This window comes from Argentina silus (assembly GCF_951799395.1).
Source record: "Argentina silus genome assembly, chromosome: X".
Classification (NCBI taxonomy): Eukaryota; Metazoa; Chordata; class Actinopteri; order Argentiniformes; family Argentinidae; genus Argentina; species Argentina silus.
In genome coordinates this window covers 30521737-30542003 of record NC_139653.1, presented here as the reverse complement: position 1 = coordinate 30542003, position 20267 = coordinate 30521737, and the positions used below count along the sequence as shown (strand labels likewise).

General features: G+C 42.4%; 1 protein-coding gene across 1 annotated transcript in view; it reads right to left on the bottom strand.

The window, feature by feature from the left end:
- The window catches only part of cntn5 (contactin 5), a gene marked incomplete at its 3' end in the record, with an annotated part of 142834 nt that overhangs the window by 14494 nt on the left and 108073 nt on the right, over window positions 1-20267 (bottom strand). The window contains exons 12-17 of the mRNA XM_083695117.1: window positions 19453-19580; window positions 18873-19048; window positions 16310-16430; window positions 14921-15079; window positions 11231-11380; window positions 389-459 (exon numbers count right to left, since the gene is read on the bottom strand). Coding sequence (XP_083551243.1) covers window positions 389-459; window positions 11231-11380; window positions 14921-15079; window positions 16310-16430; window positions 18873-19048; window positions 19453-19580 — 805 coding nt within the window. The remainder of the gene's footprint in view (window positions 1-388; window positions 460-11230; window positions 11381-14920; window positions 15080-16309; window positions 16431-18872; window positions 19049-19452; window positions 19581-20267) is intronic.

Sequence of the window (20267 nt, the reverse complement as noted above, 5' to 3'; positions counted from 1 at the left end):
AATTTAATAGCAATGGCTATATGCACTGTAAAGAAGACTGAAATAGGATATGGGAATATGTGAATGTATATTGTTTACAGCAGTTATTTTTGTATTGAATTGAGAACTGAATTTACGTTTCTCTACAAAGCCTTTGTAATGAGATGTTTGACACTTTTATGTAAGATGATTGACCGATGCACTATTGAGGGTTAATGAATTGATTCCAATGAGTGAACTTTTCCTGAAACCAGACAACTTTCTCTCTCATTTTTCTTTTTCTGTTTTCCTGTCTCATGCCTGGGACCTGTAACATGTACTTCACAGTCATTAAGTGGTGAGACTGCATTTGGCTAAATGACACACAGCTTGTGTCACATGTGTTAAGAGTGGGGATAAAAGTCCTTACCTCCCATGAGATGACCAGTTCATGCCTGCGGCCATTTCCTCCACTGACATTTGCTGGGGCCACCGATGGGACTGCAAAACATATAAGAGTAACACTACACATCAACTCCTAGAACCATGGATTTTATTAACAAACTCAATTAAACTCATCTTAAATAAAAAGCAGATTTCCGCCAGTAGCAAAGGTAATAGCCCACAATAGACTGTGGCTCAACAATATGTGAACAACGCTTAGAATGGATGAACAAAACAGCCATTCAATTTGTCTTGCCTGTTAAATAGATAATTCAGCTGCTTCTTTGCCTAAGGGTGTGAGTGCCTGCCTGCTTAAGCTCAAACACTTAACTCTAAATTCATGGAAGCAGCTTATTGTGAACTTCTTGTACAATTAAAACTGAGCAGGTTCACAATGGGAATATAGGATGGACATGAACTGCTACAAGTTGGGGCACAAGGGTTGGGGTCAAGTCCATTTGAATTCTACCAATTACGAAGTGAATTGCAACAAATGCAATTTGTTTACAATGATTTCTTGAAAATAAATGGCACTTGACACAAATGTGTTCACTCACTTCATTCACTTCAATTCAAACGAAATTGACCTCAACCCATGTAGGACGCATCAAGTTATCACCAAATGGGACTTCCAGGGTAACAGAATGATACTGGGACTACATTTTTCACTTTAAAATGTATGCCAAACAAAATCCCTTGATAGCAAAGTTTAACAAACCATACAACAACAAAATAATTTACTTTAAGAACTGTGCAGATTCAAAGTTTGGTAACGGAATGACCATAAAATCTCCCTGTTTTTTTTCTTCTTTTTTTTTCTTACCACGTTTCCCTAAAACTCTCCAAATTAAAATAATAAAGATTTATCTGCAGAAAGAGTGGAGTGTTAGCTATCATTGATTTAGAAAATATCTCTTTTGGTTGTTGAGCTACAGTAAGTGAAGTAGATTTACAACAGAAATGCTGTAAGGGTGGGTGGTAGTGTGGCGGACCCAAGTGCGGAGAGATACTCAGACAACAGCGTTCAGTCTTGTTAAAACAGGGCTTTTAATATAGCAAAGGTAGGGAGTGGGGAACAAACAAACACGGGGACCAAAGGGTAAAACAAGGGTGGAGAAAACAAGCTCAGTTTAAATAATGTACACACTTAACAAGTGGTATAATAAATCGAACGGGAATCACAGGGATTAGCGATACAGGCAGACAGACAGGGTATTCACTACAGACGGGGAGAATCTCGGACGAAGACATGGGGAACACACAGGCTAGTTATACAGGCAGGGGACAGAACACACAGGTGTGGCGATTCAGGGTAGATTGGGAGGCCACTGACCCGTATAGCCAGAGGGGGGCGCCAGAGTCACCAGACAGCAACCTCAGGCGTGACAAATGCATAATTTCTGGATTTGAATGTCATTCTTTACATGATGATGATGTCCAAAATAAGGACACAAAGGTAGAAATATACAATAGATACTCTCATTAAGGTAATAATATATTATTTAATTAACTTATATATAACATTAAAAATGGAAAATTATAAAAACTCACAAAACTTCATTTCATTTTACATTTATGGCATTTAGCAGACACCTTTATCCAAAGCGACTTACAACAAATACATTCGTTTAAGTAAGTGAATCATCTATCCATCAGTCATCATAAGATAAAGTAATCAATGCTCAGACCAGGGGCCATAGGCAGTCACAATGCTAGAAGAAGGATTTTTTTTTATTTTTTTTTGTTTTTAAACAAGTAAGAGAAATCTCTTTGAAACTCTTCATTAATGTGATTTAAATCAATGACATTTGTGGACTTCAGTGTCTTTTTGTTCATCATACCCCCAAAAAACAGCCTACATTTGTGTAGGCACACACAGAGACACCCAATCTATTCCTGGTTTGGATAGCCAAAATAAACGTTATTTATTGTCTGCAACCAGTGTGGGAAGGATCATAAGAATCATGTGTCAGTGTGCTCTTTAATGATGATGATAAATCCTTTGATGTACTTTTTGTGTGCAACATGTATGCCATCATTCTCAATGGAAGTTACTTGCGCTACATATTTGTGTGTGATTTGCTGGGATTTGCTTTTCCCACTGTACTCAACAACAATGAAGTTTCCATTTCTTGGAGCATGAGGTAAGGATGTTGATGCAGTGGTTTGTAACTACTACTGTATGACTTCCCACTCTTTTCAGCTGTCTCGGTGGAAGAAACCTTTTGGAACTGTTTTAAGTTACATATAGATCCCTCGATGAAAAGGGTTTTACATGGAACCCAAAAGCCTTCTACGCAAAAGGACCCTTTGGCTGTCCCTGTTAGAACAAAGCAAAGAGCGCAGTTTGTGTCATTAATGTTCCGCTCTGGCACCGCAAGTTCACGTTGAACGTACTTCACATCATTTAAATGAAAGCTTTCATTAATCAATCAAAAATGTTTACATGAACTTATCTAATAAAGTGTGCATGGATTTGGCTATTGTGACGCTTAATGATAACAACCTATATAGGATCAGCCCACATTTGCTGACAAATTCGCTCACCATCCCCCACTCCACACCTTCCCCAACTATACTGTAATTCACTGCCCATCACCGAAATTTGAAAAGAGAGTTTGTTCTGTCTGTATAAATTACAGAACCCTCATCATCCTGATTGCCCCACTTGTTTGTCATCTCCCCCAAGATGTTTGTCATGGTTCTGTGATCTGTCTAATGTAAGCCTACGTATGTTGCCATGTTACGATGCAGTTGTCATAGAGTATTCTCTCTGTCTCTCTGTCTTAGCTCACTCCTTAATATACAATACCAATAGCAACTTGCCCTCTGGTAGTCTAGATATCACACTGGTTAGGCTAATCCTAAAGCTTGCATGTTTCTTCCCATGTCATATTGGTAGGTAGGCTATGATGCTGTATAGAGAGTTACAGATAGGCCTACTGCAAACCCCTACTGTTAGCTGGTTTAGGCTGGTTTGTCTCACATGAAAATCCCTAACTTCATTCTGTAATCAATACGTTGCATTATTAAAGCTGACTTGTGCTTATTTATGTCAGATTATGCTAAAATATTTGCCCAATTTCTCTGCGCTGTGAGAGAATGTGTGATGACAGTGTGAGAGTAGATAGGAGTTTGTCCCATTGCGTGGTCCATGTTAAAATAACCTGTTATTTAAAGCATTTCCACTCTTCATCTCTGCAATTCATGAGCTGCTATAATAAACTTAATTTTGCCAATCCATCTGACACGGCAACCATTCTCTTTTCAAACATCCTTCACAGCTCTCATCACCACCTTTTGGTGGCATTTCGGCAGCACTTCATACTGTGTGTCTGCTGCGTTGAGGTGTACCCCGCTGTAATGCCGTTGTGCTCATATTAAACACTGGCCCACTCTACCTTACTTTATAATGTGCAGAGAGGTCTAGCTTGAGTTGCTTGTATTCAACTTTTTGATACTATTGTCTGCTTGAGAGCGTTGGGAGAGGACCGCCCCGATACCCATGTCTGAGTCATCCAACTCCACAACTTATACTTATAACTTTTTAAAATATTACATACTTTAAATATGACTGAACCTCAGTGTGTTTTGCTCGAAACTCTGAAGAAGGCAGCTTTCTGCTGAAACATTGGTTAAATAAATACCACGCTGTTGTGGATAACTGCTGTTGTGGATATCTGCTCATGTTTGTCAACATGTTCCTAAATCATTTGTATAAGGTCTATTAGATTATTCAAAACTGAAACCACTGTCAATTACAAACTCAATAACGATTAATCTCTGATGTTTGGAATGTCACACACAGCCGTATTTACAAAGCAAATGTCCACATATGTGCTTCTATTCAAATGTATTTGATAGCCTATGTCTTATCGTGTGATTTACAAAAATGAACATTTATTGATTGCTTTAAAATAATACTGTCCTACTGATACAAATAAAAATGGGCCAAGAGGCAACAATCCCTGTGTGCACAACTGACATTTTTTTTGGATGCTTTGTAACATTTTCTTATGCACTGCAGGAGTAAGCTATTAGACTTTCCCTCTTTGTTATTTAATCTGATTAATTAAATGAAATATCATACATTTTGTCACATCTTTCAGCATTGCTTTATGTGCATGTTTCTGTGTGAAATGCCATTTGAAACTGAATCTAATCTCTTTTCTTGTCCTCTCTTAAGAATGGATCATCAGTAGCCTAGAGATGATAAATTAGCTCAGAAATAAAATTATACCTTCCTCCCACCACCGCCCCACATTGTAGGCTAGATCACTGACCATTACAGGGAGACGATTACTTGCCGCAACAATCCCTGTGCGCACAACTGACATTTTTTTCTGGATGCTTTGCAACGTTTTCTTATGCTTTGTAATAGTATACTATTAGACATCCCATCTATGTTATTTAATCTGATTAATTAAATAAGATAAATAGGCTAGATCACTGCCCATTACAGACCCATTCCATAGAGTGAATTTGGTTCAGGGCTTTATAGAAATTACGTAGAATGTTAAGAGCTTTAGTTAAGAGCCCACTAAATCTTTTAATTGGTTCTATGTTTTAAAAGTCTAGATTTACTAGTGATATAGCCTAGATATTCTCTATGACTGTAGCATGGAACCCCCTGCCCTCTATCCCCTTCTCCTTGGTGTTGAGTGGATGTTACAAACCACACAATAGAGGCAACATGTACTGTAGCTCTATTAATCTAATACGTCTAAATCTTTCCTCATTTGTCCTCAATCTCTCACCATACAGTATGTCAATATAGTCTATACATTGACTTCTACTTTTGAAACAGACAATAAGTGGATCTCCGGGAGACACAGTAATTAGGCTACAAAGTGTAATGTCTCTTCCTGTTTCTTAGTTTATGTTCATCTTTGTTTCATGTTATTAATTTTTTCCTGTTTGTTTTGTGTCACTCAATTTGTCTCTCGTTTCAGACAGTTCACCACCTGCCCTTGTGTGTTTCCCCTGTGTGATTGTCAACCCCGCCCTGATTATCTTCACTTGTTCCTCATCATTCTTTCCTGTGTATTTAGTCTGTGGGCTCTCCTGTCTCTGTACCAGTTTATCATTGTACCTTTGTGTCTTTATGTCCTAGCGTTATACTAGTGTTCTACTTGTTTTTTGATCTTCACGTGTTATTTTGACTTTGCCTTTTTGCCCACTCCTTATCGGATATTTGTTTTCTCTTTGAACTGAATACCTGTGTACCGTACCCTGCCTTGCCTTGCCTACCCCTTATTGGATTATATGCCTTTCATCTGACTAACTACCTGTGATCTGTACCCTTGTGAAAGTAAAGACTACATTTTTGATTCAAGAGTCGTGCGTTTGAGTCCTTGTCTGAGTTACTCCAGTCGTGATAGAATGAACTGGCCACACTCAGCCGGCTCAGACTGTGGACACTGCGCTTCTAGCCCAGGAGAGACAGATTAATCGGCATGAGGAGCAACTCACCTCTATCTGTGCAGGGGTGAATGAGCTGTCGGAGTGCCAAGGGGGATTCCAGACCCCATCAGCGCCCAGGTTGGCTACCTGACTGATCAGATCCAGCAGTTGGTAGCACGACTCGTGTCTCTCATCTCTCGTCTCCTCCTCTTCTGTCCCAGCGCCAGTCCTGACTTTTGATCCCGTTCCTGTCTCAGCTCCAGCTCCTGCTCTCATGCCCACACCGCCAGCGCCGGTCCCTCACTTCTCCAGACCTGAGCAGTTCTCCGGGGACTACGGCAACTGTCAGGCTTTTCTAGTCCAGTGTGGGCTCCACTTCAAGCTACAGGCATCGTCATTCCAGTCGGAACGAGCCAAGATGGCTTACATCACCCACCTCACCGGCAGAGCGGAGGCCTGGGCTAGGACCGAGTGGGCTAGGGATTCTTCTGTCTGCAATTTCCTGGAGGGTTTCACTAACACTCTTTGCAAAATCTTTGACCACACAACCCCCAGTCAGGAGGCAGCAAGAGTGCTCCTGGGCCTGCATCAGGGCTCCTCTCGAGCTCCTCTCAAGCTTCCCCCTGACCTGGATTCTCCTTTCGCTTTGGCAATAAGGCTGGACAATCATCTCCAGAAGAGAGAGAGAGAGATCCAGGGTTGCAGTTCCTCCATCCGTCCTGAGGGGTCAGACCACTGCCGATCGCTTTTCGTCGTGGCGTCTTCCCCAACACACCCTGCTGACGCCTGACTCACCTCAACGCTCCCTACTGCTTCGGAGGAGTCCATGCAATTGGGGAGAGCCAGGCTCACTCCCGAGGAGTGCCAGCGTTGTATACGGGAGGGCAGATGCGTCTACTGTGCTCAGCTGGGGCATTTCACATCAATGTGTCCAGTAAAAGGCAAGGCTCATCAGTGAAGGAGAGGGCACTCGTGAGCCGAACCACTTTCTCTGCTAATCCCTCTCGTATTCGCACTCCTGACTAATCACTCCGACTCAGACTCTCAATATTCCTGTGTTTGTGGACTCCGGATCAGATGGGAATGTTATCGATTAGAGGCTAGCCAAGAGACTCGGGCTTGACGTGGTTCCTTTGCCCAGGTTATTAGAGGCCAAAGCTTTAGATGGTCGCCTGTTATGCAGAGTCACTCACCGCACTGAACCTCCTCAACTAATCATCGCCAATAACCACACTGAATTCCTGAGCTTCTACCTGTTCAACGCTCCTTTACAGCCTCTCATCATGGGCTATCCCTGGCTCTCCAAGCATAACCATCACATTAATTGGTCCACTGGGGAGGTTACGGGTTGAGGCTAGGGATGCTCACCCTCCTGCTTTCCGTCTCCTCAACTTCCGGTCTCTGTACCTCCTGTACCTCCGGAGTCTCCAGCACCTACTAGGCCTCCTGTCCCCTCGCGCCCCTTGGTTTCATTGAATTCTGACTTTCTAGTGTTCCCTCCTGTTACCACGACCTCAGACCAAAAGGTATTCAATAAGACCTGTGCTATCTCTCTGCCTCCTCATCGGTCCTATGACTGCTCAATAGATTTGCTCCCAGGAACTTCACCTCCCAGAGGGTGTCTCTATTCCTTGTCAGCTCCTGAGAGGGATGCCATGAAGGATTACATTGACTCGTCCCTTCCTGCCAGTATCATTCTCCCATCCTCTTCTCCTGCTGGGGATGGCTTCTTTTTCGTTGGCAAGAAGGATAATACGCTTCATCCCTGCATCGACCACCATGGCCTGAACAACATAACCATAAAGAACAGGTACCCCCCCTTCGTCTTATCTCATCAGCATTTGAACTCTTACAAGGTGCAAAGATTTATACTAGTGGAAAAGTATAACGAGTGGAAAATGGCCCTCAACACTCCCAGTGGTCACAACGAGTATCTCGTAATGCCCTCGTAATGCTCCAACTGTGTTCCAGGCCCTGGTGAATGACGTTGTCCAAGACATGCTCAATCGGTCTGTCTTCATTTACCTGGATGATATCCTCATCTTCTCCCCTGATGAGAAGACACATGTCCAGCATGTCCACCTCCAACTGTTCTTCAACGTCTCCTTGATCGCTAGCTCTTCGTCAAAGCAGAGAAATATGAGTTCCATGCCTCCACCATTACATTCCTGGGGTTCATCATCTCAGAGGAAAACATCAAAATGGATCCTGATAAGGTCAATGCAGTTGCTGAATGGCCCACTTCTACTAGATGTAAATTGGTTCAGCGCTTTCTGGGATTTGCTAACTTTACGTTTTATCTGGGACTTTAGCACAGTTACCACTCTGCTGCATGCCCTCACCTCCCCTTCTGTCAAGTTTCAGTAGTCTCCCCAGGGGGATCAGGCTTTCCAGAGACTAAGGGAGTGCTTCACATCCGCGCTTGTCCTCACTCTTCCGGATCCCTGTCAGCAGTTTGTTGTGGAGTTGGATGACTCAGACGTGGGTATCGGGGCGGTCCTCTCCCAACGCTCTCAAGCAGACAATAAGCTCCATCCTTGTGCCTTGCTTTCCCGGAAACTCTCCCCTGCTGAGAGGAACTATGATGTGGGAAACAGGGAGCTGTTAGCCATCAAGGTGGCTCTGGAGGAGTGGTGCCACTGGTTGGAGGGAGCAGAGCATCCTTTCCTGGTGTGGACCGATCATAAAATCTTGGAATACATCAGGACCGCCAAATGTCTCAACTCCAGGCAGGCCAGGTGGGCTGTTTTTTAATGATTTGATTTTTCTTTGTCATACCGGCCCGGTTTTAAAAACGTTAAGCCTGATGCACTGTCTCACCTGTTTGACCCTGACTCTGCCCCAATGGCTCCTACCAACATTCTGCCCCCTTCCCATGTGGTGAGGGCTGTTACATGGGATATTGACGAAGAGGTCAGACAGGCATGTATTGATGTCCATGTTCCAGACAGCTGTCCTCCGAACCGGTTCTTTGTCCCTGTCTCCCATCACTCTCAGGTGATCCATTGGGCTCACACCTCCCTCCTCTCTTGTCACCCTGGAGTACGGCAGACTCTGTTTGTGATCAGGCAATATTTCTGGTGGCTGTCCATGGAGAGAGAGGTGGGGGAGTACATGGCTACCTGTCCTGTGTGCGCCCGGAACAAGGTCTCCCGACACCCGCCTCCTGGTCTCCTGCACCCACTCCTGTGCCTCATTGCCCCTGGTCTGACATCTCTCTGGATTTCTTCACAGGGTTACCGGCCTTGGAAGGTAATACCACCATTCTGATGGTGGTGGACAGGTTTTCGAAAATGGTACATTTCATCCCTCTGCCTAAATTGCCGTCCGATATGTGGTGTCAGAACGAGGGCCACAGTTCATCTCCCAGTTTTGGATGGCTTTCTGTTCCCTCCTCAGTGCCACTGTCAGCCTCTCCTCTGGGTACCACCCCCAGTCCAATGGCTAGAACAAGCGGCTCAACCAGGAGCTGGAGACCTGCCTACAGTGTCTCGTGTCCCAGAACCCAGCCACCTGGAGCAGGCATCTCATCTGGTTGGAGTATGCTCACAACACTCTGCAGGGCTCTGCTTCCGGTCTCTCCTCATTCCAGTGTGCCTATGGGTATAAGCCGCCACTGTTCCCTGACCCGGAGGTGGAGGTCAGCATCCCTCTGCCCAGGTGCTCGTTCGCCGGTGTCTCCGCACTTGGAGCCGGAGGTGTACTATAACGTCTCGTCCTGTTTCTTAGTTTATTCATTTTTTGTTTCCTGTTTGTTTTGTGTTCCTCACCTTGCCTCTCATTTCAGACACTTCACCACCTGCCCTTGTGTGTTTCCCGCCTGTGTGATTGTCAACCCCGCCCTGATTAGCTTCACCTGTGTATTTAGTCTGTGTGTTCTGCCGTCCCAGCATTCTACTAGTGTTAAGTATTCCTGTTTTTTGATCTCTGCGTGTTATTTTGACTTTGCCTTTCATCTGACTGACTACCTGTGATCTGTACCCTTGTGAAAGTAAAGACTAGATTTTTTTATTCAAGATTTTCTGACTGTGAGTCATGAATTTGAGTCGTTGTCTGAGTTACTCTAGTTGTGATAAAAAGAATGGAAACACAGAATGAAATAAACAGAAATCAAGATGAAATGTGTTTGTAATCACTGTAATCACTGTGGCACAATTATATTATGTATTATTATATTATTACCAGTGTTTACTGTTTGAGAGTTGGGCAGGATCAAGAATTGAGAGATTTATAAAAGGATGAGAAATGAAAACAATTTACTCCATGTTGAATTTATTCCTTTAGTCAGTTCTGCGGTTAAACTATAGGCCAGCCACCAGTCACCTTAACTGCGTGGTTACTGCGTAAAGTTTGGTGAGCACACCTATCGATTAGAATTGCTCAAAGATGACTCCTGGTGGTTGTTTTGCTGAGGTGTAATAACCCCAAGAAAAAGGCAAATAGACTGGCTACCACTGTCACGGTAACCGTGCTCTGATGTTGTTGACCTTCAGGGTAAGGAACTATGACTATCATGAAAAAGTCCCAATTAGAATGTAGATACATCCCACTTCAAATAAAGTAACCGAACTATAGTTACCATACAAATGTGAAATCTCTCACAATGCAACCATAATGTGGTTACCATAAGGCTGGATCTCAGCACACTCAACAGTACATCTATAAATGGTCCTGTAACGGTTGCCATAAGGAAACCAAAACCTGTTTGAAGTACAGTTACCAGATTTTGAACATAATTTGAGTAGAACAGTAGAACATAACTAAATAACTAAACCTGCCCTTTGCCACAAATAGACCAAGCCTGGACCAAAATGTTGATGTGCTCAAGTACAACTTTGTTCTCTGGGCCATAAGTAGACTGGCTTTGGTGGCCGTACCTAAGCCCAATCATCACCATGAATAGGCTACATCTGGCCGGCATGTGGATGTGGCCTTGTCACCACTTGAAATGATGGCCCAGAAATGGGCAAGTTATGGTTACTACATCTAAGCCATTAAGAAACCAGACCTGGCCCATATCTGGACTGTTTAATCAAGTGATAACTGGGCCATATCCACATGCCGGCCAAGGTCTGGCCTTTTCATGGCAAAGATAACAATCAGACCTGGCCCACTTCTGGCACAGGGAACAAAGTTGTACCTGGACCACATCCGGATGCTGGTAGAAAACAGATGTAGACCTGATCTGGGCCATCATTACTCTGCTGACTGGGGTGTAGTATCCCTGTATGTTAGTGTATTACTGCTTCTGCCAAAATGCTGGGCTTTTATGATACAGGTGGTAGTGAACTTGTTCCATAACCACAAGTTTGGTGGTTAAAGCATTGTTCCCAAATGTTCCCTCTCAATCGCTACTATAATAATTGAGAGAAGAGTAGCATGAATTTGCAGAGCATGCAGTCCAATGGTTGTACGTGGCTTTTACCTGCTTCTTTAGTTCTAACCCCTCTTGATGGGGCGCTGGGGTCACCAGTCCCAATGGCATTGCTGGCCACCACTCTGAACTCATACTCCACCCAGGGGTTGAGCTCCACTGCCATGGCTGACTCCATATCTCCTTTGACTGGATCTGGGTCTGTGGAGGAATAATGGTCCTTTATTAATGTACAGGGAAATACATTGTATAATTCGTGCCATAATGCATATACTGTACAGTATACTGTATTGAATATCGATTCACATGCAATTTGCACTAAAAAAAGACAATGGAACACAATGACATGGTATCTGAGTATCCATGAAAATTGGATTCAAATAGTATTTTAAATAATTTCAATCATTTTACATGTGCTTTAGTGATTCCTCAAAGTTCAAAATTCAATTTCAAATACTTTTTGAGTCAGGTCTGTTATTTATACGCATTATTTAACAGATAACTAGGGCAAGATGGGCTGGCCAATTCTGGGTTGCCTTAATCACTGTTTGTCAGCGTTGTCCTGGCTATCCTACATAGTCAATACACAGTTGGCTGAGGGAGTATCCATAACACTGATGAACCAGAAGACTCTCTATGCTAACCATTCCCCATAGGAGCTAGCAGCCTCTTATCAACTGATGCACATTAACACCAGACCACTCTGTCAAGCTGACTACTCTTTGAACATGAGCTGATAACTCTGCTTGCAAGGAAAGGGAGCTAAAAGCCCTTATGCAATTCATGAAGTTCACCATTTACCATGCATCACAGAGACCCTAATTGTGTTTTATCACTTTTAATGTTGTTGAAAAGGCATAATGTAAGAAGAGTACATGAAATAGGTAATTCATCTATGTACAGGGATGAATCATTATCAAGCCCTAAACTTTGCTATTATTCTTATCCATACACAGCATGTGGATAGATTACACACTTGATACTTGATGAGCCATCATCCTCTGACATTAACACCAGAAGACCCTCATTACTAATGAAAGTACCCAGAGTGTGGCCCAGCACCCGTTTGAGACCAAACACACAATTACCATTCCTGTTGCCTCATAATAATAACAACAACAACAACTTAAAGCTGCAAGCAGCTGCACATTTCATGACATTTGGTGAACCACATCAAGAGATATTAAAAAATGGTATTCATGGTGCCCCCTTTTGGTTGATTTGCATGTGGCCCTCTGAACCTAATGGACCTTCGTACCAAGTTTAATCATAATAGGATTAATTGTCTTTGACTTATAACCATTAATGAGAGAGACCACGCCCCCCGGACAATTCACTAATTAATAGCAGCCATGCTGTTCGTTCAAACGGTAAACAAAATGGATCCTGTCAGCACCTCAGTCCATTGATGCTACATACAAAGTTTGGTGCAGATAGGTCAATAACTGTTTTTCCCAAAATTCAGAATTCCATTATGACGGACCTTGATGGTCCTAGATGCTTTTTTGTTCATCATGATAAGTGGGACCTATGCACCACATTTGGAGAGTAGGTCATAGGGTGTGGGAGCTATGGTCTTTCAAAGTTGGCAATTTCAAACATTCATTACGCACGCACACACACACACACACACACACACACACACACACACACACACACACACACACACACACACACACACACTGTTGCATACACAGCTCAGCATAGGAGAATCACACAGACCTAACCTAACCCCCCAAAAATGTGTGCATGTCACTAAAAATGTAATTATCATTAAAACAGTTTTGCTAAATGAACAACACTCATATCATAAGGCCAAGCGTCAAACAACATGATCATTCCATTAATATGCCAAAATTGGCAGCATTTTCCTCAAGGGACTTACTTTTTCAGCACCACCCTTTCTCTATTTGCGGCAACAGCACCGTTTATAAACTTGAGTGGCTGAGACAAACCAGGGCCAATTCAAACTGGGAGGGGCTGCTTATCTTCCCCTCACGATTGAATTTGCCCTGACTGACTGTGCTTGGTGCTGCTATGGATACCGGTGGCCCATTGTCATCCTAACCAGCCCATTTGTGAGACAGAGAGAGAAAGAGATAGAGACCTGAAAACAAACGTTAGCCAGAATCTCTTTAATTTGAGGTATTGACAGCTGCAAGGCTAATGTTTAATAAAAAAAATAACAATAATAAAAATTTAAAAAATCCCACACCAGCCCAAAACAGACCGGCCCATCAGGAATTCTCCTGATACTCCCGATGGCCAATCCGGGCCTGGCCAATCCGGGCATGTTATCACTTTGATCATGACAATAACTGTTATTGTCTGTCTGTCTATGTTGTTGATATCGCCATTATGGTTGAAATGAGTAAGCCATTCATAACTGTAAGGTCAGTTTTGATGAGGGTGAAACTATGTTGAGGGGCATGTTGACTAACAAAGAACATGTTGTTACGGTCCCTCTCCCTAACCTACCCTCTGGCACCACCTTGAGGCCCCAGCGATCATCGCTGGAGCGTCCACCTCCCAGTCGATGGTGCACCTGTTTCCTATCTCCACTCAGAACCCTGCCCAGTCTCCACTCCAGTGCCAGAACGTACTGTGTCTATGGTAACCTTCGCAGTAACCTGCATTACGCTTCAAGCCATTTGATATCCTCCCGTGTTCCTTGTGTTTGTTTGTGTTTCACCGTGTTCTCCTGTGCCTCCCCAGAACCTTTGTATTCCCTTGGACTCCCTCGTTATGCCACAGACCTACCCCTACCCCTCTGTACTACTGGATCTCCTGCTACGGAACCCTGGACTGGACCCCGACGACTCTCTCCTGGATCATCCCTCTCCCACCGACCTCTCTCCGCTATTGGACCTCCCACTGCCAAACCCTGGACCGGACCCTGACGACCCCTTTTGATTATCCTTCTTTCCCTTACCCCTCTCCCTATTATTATTATTATTATTATCATTATCATTAAATACGCTTTCTGACTATTCTACTCTCTCTGTGTGTGCCGTTATTCTGGTTCTTCAGACGTTCACGGGTAACACGTGTGGTTGTCATGAATATGCTTCCCAATTTTTTTCTATAATTTTAAAATTGTAACAACGCGATTATGTTACAAAAAAAAAGGCAGTGAAGGAGGGGGACATGGGTTTCACAAAGGCAGTTATTTTATTATAAAGTGTCACATCGCTCCTATGGACCTCTGTTGGGACGACTAGTGTTAAAGGATAATAATAGATGGTATTGCTGTCAAGGTACGCCAAAGAAAGCCATTTAACTTCTGACAGTCTAATCAAGTCTGGGTACATTCTTACTTGCACCTCATACTGGATGAGCAGAAATCAGCTTTGTAAGGAGAGGTTAATTTTCCAGTAACCTTTGATTTAACTCTGCATGTAATTTTAACTACTGACATTTAATTTGAGCTCAACAGACTTTTCATTAGGCTCTATTGAACAACAGCCAAGTTCAAACATTAAATGACAGTTGAAATGAGGACAACATTTCCACTCTCGATGCAGGAAATTTCAGGAATGAAAAAACATTAAGATATCAAAGTAATTGCGTGGTATAGCAACACCTGTAGATCCCATTATGGATTCTGTTTCTTTTAACAGTGACCTTGTGCTGGTTAGTTCGGTGCCACTGCTGGAAAGGCCCTTCAGGATTCATATTCCTAAGTAGACCTCCACCCCACCCTTTAGATCCAGAGGTTGCATGTTGCTCCATATTGATTACCTGTTCTCACAGTCTGCCAGCCTAATGAAAATGGGCTGCGGGCCTGTAAATTATAGGTGCTGATAGGACTGTGGTTGTCCACGCCACGACTCCAGGACAGAGTGGCTGTGGTGTCAGTGATCTCCTCCACTATCACTACTCCAGGGGGTCCTGGGGGACCTAGCGGGAAGAAGGTCACGAGACAGAGAGACTGAATTACACACTTAAACAGCTGGACACCTGATGCAGGTCTTCACTGCACATGCCCAGACACAAGAAAAGCTGCACAATCTTGTCTGCTGTTTAAATGAATACTAAATTAGTTAGTTCACATTACCATGACTTTATCACGCATTGTTGCTGTTAAACCAATGCATGCAATCACGCAAGCATACAGGGAACCATGGAACTCTGTGCATAACCCTAATTCCCTGTTGTAATCTTGGCACAAACAAACAAGCACACAAACACGTACTTAACCGAACCAGGATTTGGGACAACACAGATCTCTTGCCAGGGATTTCATGCTGATTAAGGAATACAGAAGCTTTTATTTTTTTTACTTTTCAGAGGCACTATGCCAGCTCTGTTGAGCATGATTGTGTGGTAGACCTTCTTCTGTTTAATACAGCCAAACATATGTTTACCTCAGCCTTCAGAAGTAAATGTAATCTGCAAGTGCAGCAAACGTCTGAGGACTCTAGGGGGAACATCTGTAAATGAAAAGCTGACAGCTGGTACTCCCAATGAAAACCAATGTTCTGTGTCCCCAAGAAGGGTCCATTAAAAGGTTGCATTGAAAGGTACATTTGCATTTGAGGACATTAATATGCATTCCGTGTCACTATGGGAACAGCAGAAGGGGCCCCTGTTTTAAGTCTGGCTGAACACCAAGAAATAAGCTTTCCTGTCTGAATTTAAAGGGCTCTGCATCAGTCATTTAAACAGGATATATGTACCTATACATATAGGGGTATATGTACCTCACGCAACTGAGTTAATACAATATTGAAGTCATTAGGATTCATTGAGCTCAATTTGATTCTCATACATTGTGTTAAGACAGTGAGCTCTGGTGTAGAGTAATAAGATATTAAAATCCATGAGAATACAGCATGCGGAATTCATACCATACACTGTGTACTCAGAGAGCCATCTCCCAAAACAGAGCAATGCACAAAATGAGCTTCTCCTAGGAGATAAAGCTGTGACCTGCTGGGCCATTCCAATGGGCAGTATTTTTCAGTCTATTTTTGAAATTGCTTAGTTCTCCCTCCTCTGTCCTCTTCGTGCACAGATCCTGAGGTGTTAAATCCATGATGCCACAAGCGGTAAACCATGTCAAATATGGTTTAGTGCTAAAGTATGCTACTGAGTGCTACTGAGACCATAAATGGATAATGAGCTCACCTCTAACGAGAAGTTCAGCCTCCGCAAACACTGTGTCAGCACTGGTCTGTGCCCGGCAACCATACTTCCCAGCATGCTTCAGCAGAATGCTCCTGATCATGAGATCCACTGTTGAGGACTGCTGCATGACAAATGGGAATGCAAAACAGAAAAAGAAAGTTAGGGAAAATCCAACCAAAGAGCAATTGACACCTACGAAATGTGATTCTTCTACATCTTGTACAGGCTCATGCAATTTAGGAGATTATTGTTTAATTCAGGTACTTGCTTGCTATTACTTTCCTCCACTCCTCCATACTTTTTTTTCTCTCTCTTGAAATGAGAAACGCCTAAGGCAAGACTTGGAATAATTCAAGGTCTACAGGCAGCTGTTTAGCACGGAACCTGATTAAAATTACAGCCCAGGAATCAGCCAGGACTCCTCTGGGCCTGTAGAGCATTGTCACTGCAAATGCCTTCGGCTCTCTAGTGCTAAGGTGCTTACTCAGAACAGAGGAGGATGTGAATGTCATTTTTTCAACTTCTCACTTTAGACGATGGCAGAGACAGTGATATGACCAGAGCTTCTGGAGTATTTCTATTGACATATTGCTCTGATCTTTCTTAATGATCATCATCCTTATAATTTGCCCCTCTGTACTGATGGTTTATAGAGGCAGGGGAAAAAGAAGCGACTGACATCAGATACTGATTCACAAGCAGCTTTGTCAACATGTTTTTGTCTGAATAAATAAAAGGGGTGTTAGTTTTTTCAGGGTAAAAAAAATATAGATTTAACGTAACTGTGCATCAGTGTAGCTATGACATCAAATAGAATCACAAGCATATATTTTAGACTGGCCTATAATATTGTCATCCATAGTGGTACCAACCGTAGTTTCCTGTGGATCCTGCTTGTCTTCTTGGTGACTGTACCAGCAGTTCTCTTTGGAGTTCAAAGGTGTAATATGTAACATTCAAGCTTTCTAAAAACGTCCTTGTGGTGGTAATGACTATGTTTAATCGGTAGCGATCAGGGAATGAGATCCCTTGAAAGAAATGTTTCATTTATGAACGCTGTTTTGGTCCCGAAAAGTGCTTTCTAAAATGTCCTAGCTGACACTGACATGTTATTACTGGCCAGGGGTGTTCTAGGGGAGTGGACTCACTGATTTTTGCCTTTCTGTCTCTGGTGATTGCCTCTTTGAATCGTGCGTGCATGCAGAAACACAACAGCTTATGTCCCACACTGCAGGTCCATTACATGGGTTATATAATTATTAGGGAGAATATTGTTTGGAACTTCAAATTGCATTTCGCTGTGGTGGCCAGAGTTGGCATATTTACAACAGACTTATGCCCTGCTCCTTTAAGTGATTTCTAAAGCACTGTACTTCACAATTCAAGGAATGTGATGTGACTGAATATAAAATAGAATAATACATAATTCTGAGTCAAACAACCTATATCTTTCTATACTGTACAATATATGTTCTCTCGCTTGCATTAGATCCTCTACATTTGCTTCTCAGACACCAATCAAGCATCTAATCTGCCAATTTTTTAGACTTGAGTATCCCAATCATTCAACTCAGTGAGTCCTTCATACTGTAACTGCAATGATAAGTGCTGATATAAAAGTAACAATATTAAAGCTTTTGCCTGAAGGGAGAGGCACATATGCCTCTAATATGATATTGAGAGGTGTGAGTTGGTCCTGTATGAAGTCAACTGCATCAGCTCAGAAACCAAAGGAGATTCATCCCAATTAAGAGAGGAATGATTTCCTGTATGTGCATGTCTGTGCATGTCTGTGCGTGTATGTGTATGGGCGTGTGTGATTGTGGTTGTTATTTCCCCCATCACTCCCTCTAAATCAATAGTTGAAGATTGTGTTTACTTCCTTATTTCCCTAATTTAATGCAATGAAAGGTTTCAATCTCTCTTCTCATTCCTCTCTCAAAGAGAAGGACAGTTTTTAATTTGAAGATAAAATGTCAATTTCAGATGCACCATTCAGTAGAGGCCAATAAAAGAGAAGGGGAAGAAGTCTTGAATGTGACCAGGCAACCTTGGTCAGTGCTGGATGTTGTCCGACATGTGTTGTGCTTCAGTGGGGATAAATCACACCAGAGCACTAACATTTGCTCTGTGTTATCTGTCACTCCTTATAGACTTTAATAAACATGATTGTGTGATTCACTGCAGCTCTTTAATCATGATGACATCTGGGGTTGCATGACCATTGAGGGGATTGATTCTCATTCAAGTTTAACAAGACTTTAGTGTAATGAGCCATGCCTAAAATCAGTAAAGCTACCCACAAACCACAATGATGCCTGAGAAAGGGTGATTGTAGAGAAATGCCATTAGTCATACAGTATGCAACTGGAACTAACCAAAATAGCAAAATATGGTATAAAGTATGGTATGGCATAAAGTATGGTATACAAATTAAGTATTATGGCTTACTCAATCCTAATGCTCAATGCTTTACTCTATCTCTATACTGCTGCTGAGCATATAACCATCACAAAGATCAAATTAATCAACAGAACCATTATAAATAAATAGAGTTACGTACGGTTTGGATGTTTTCGAAATGGCCACTTTCCTGTTGAAAGTTGAGGGGTTGCTGGTTGAGGAGCCACTGGAAAGCCATGTCCAGTGATGGGTCATGTGTTGCCTTGCAGCTCAGGACCACACTCTCTCCCACTGTCACCTCCACTCTGATGGGACTGAGCTCCACACGCATTGCCTCTGGAAGCACAAAGCTGCTACACTGTCATCTTAGGACAGACCAAACTAAGGCAATTACCAAGCAGCTGAACTGAAACTTGAGGTGACATTATCACACAAAGCATGAATACTAACTGTGACATGGAGCAAAACACTTACCTTTGTCATACAAACATTCATGGCTCGTTTGAAATTGACTGTGGATGCTGCGCCTATCAGTTAGTCCTTACACTGTCAAAGTGTGCCCTTGTGAAATGGTTCTTGAATGTGAAAACCCTTACTTTATGGTTGAGCAACCACAATAAATTCCACTAGCGTCCCCCAGCATCCGAGCAAAGGTGGGAATAACGACATTGGGAACTGTTTACTGGTGGCTGACTTGCACTAATTTGGCAGAAAATAAAGGTCCCTTGGGCATCACTTACCTTTTACCCACAGCATGGCAGTCATCTCCGCTGAGCCAAACTGATTCTCTGCCCGGCACACATAGTTCCCCTCATCCGCTCGGCTGGAGTTAACGATTCTCAGAGTGTTGTTCTGTAACAACATAATCCTGTCAAGAAGGACACAAAAATCAATGCAGGTATGAAAAACAAATGCATGTTTAAACAGTTGAGATAAAAATGGTTCAGGAGAGAGAAAGTCACATACTGTATTTTCATATTATTCATTTAGGACTACAAAACACTAACTTATAAGTTACATTTAGATCTAAATAGATTAAAAAAAATTACTCCAGTAAAAAGATGGTCAGAGGACACATGTATTCATTCATTTACTGTAAACTCAAGTGCAACATTCCTATTTGTTGTGTAAACTTGACTTTGGCAACTTAAAAATAGTATTTGCAGTGAGACTTAGCAGGAAAAGGGCTAAATCAATGTAATTCCCCATCTAAACAAGATCAATCAATTTCTAAATAATCTAAATTCATTAATTAAGCTGATTTCCTGATACCATTAAATAAGCCTATCTCAAATACAGTACATACTACATAGATACTATCAGCAAAGATAAGGACTAAGCTAATTGGGTAGTAGTGTTTCATTTTAAATTGAAATTCAGCCGCTGTCATCAAAGCTCAGTAGAATATTTAAGTAAGGGATAATCAACAATGAGGTGTGCTGTTATCAGGGTTGTATAGAATACCTGAATAATAATAATACATACTGAATACTGAATGCATGGCTCAAAATGTATTCAGTACTCTGTAGTCACTACTTTTTACTTTTTCATTTGT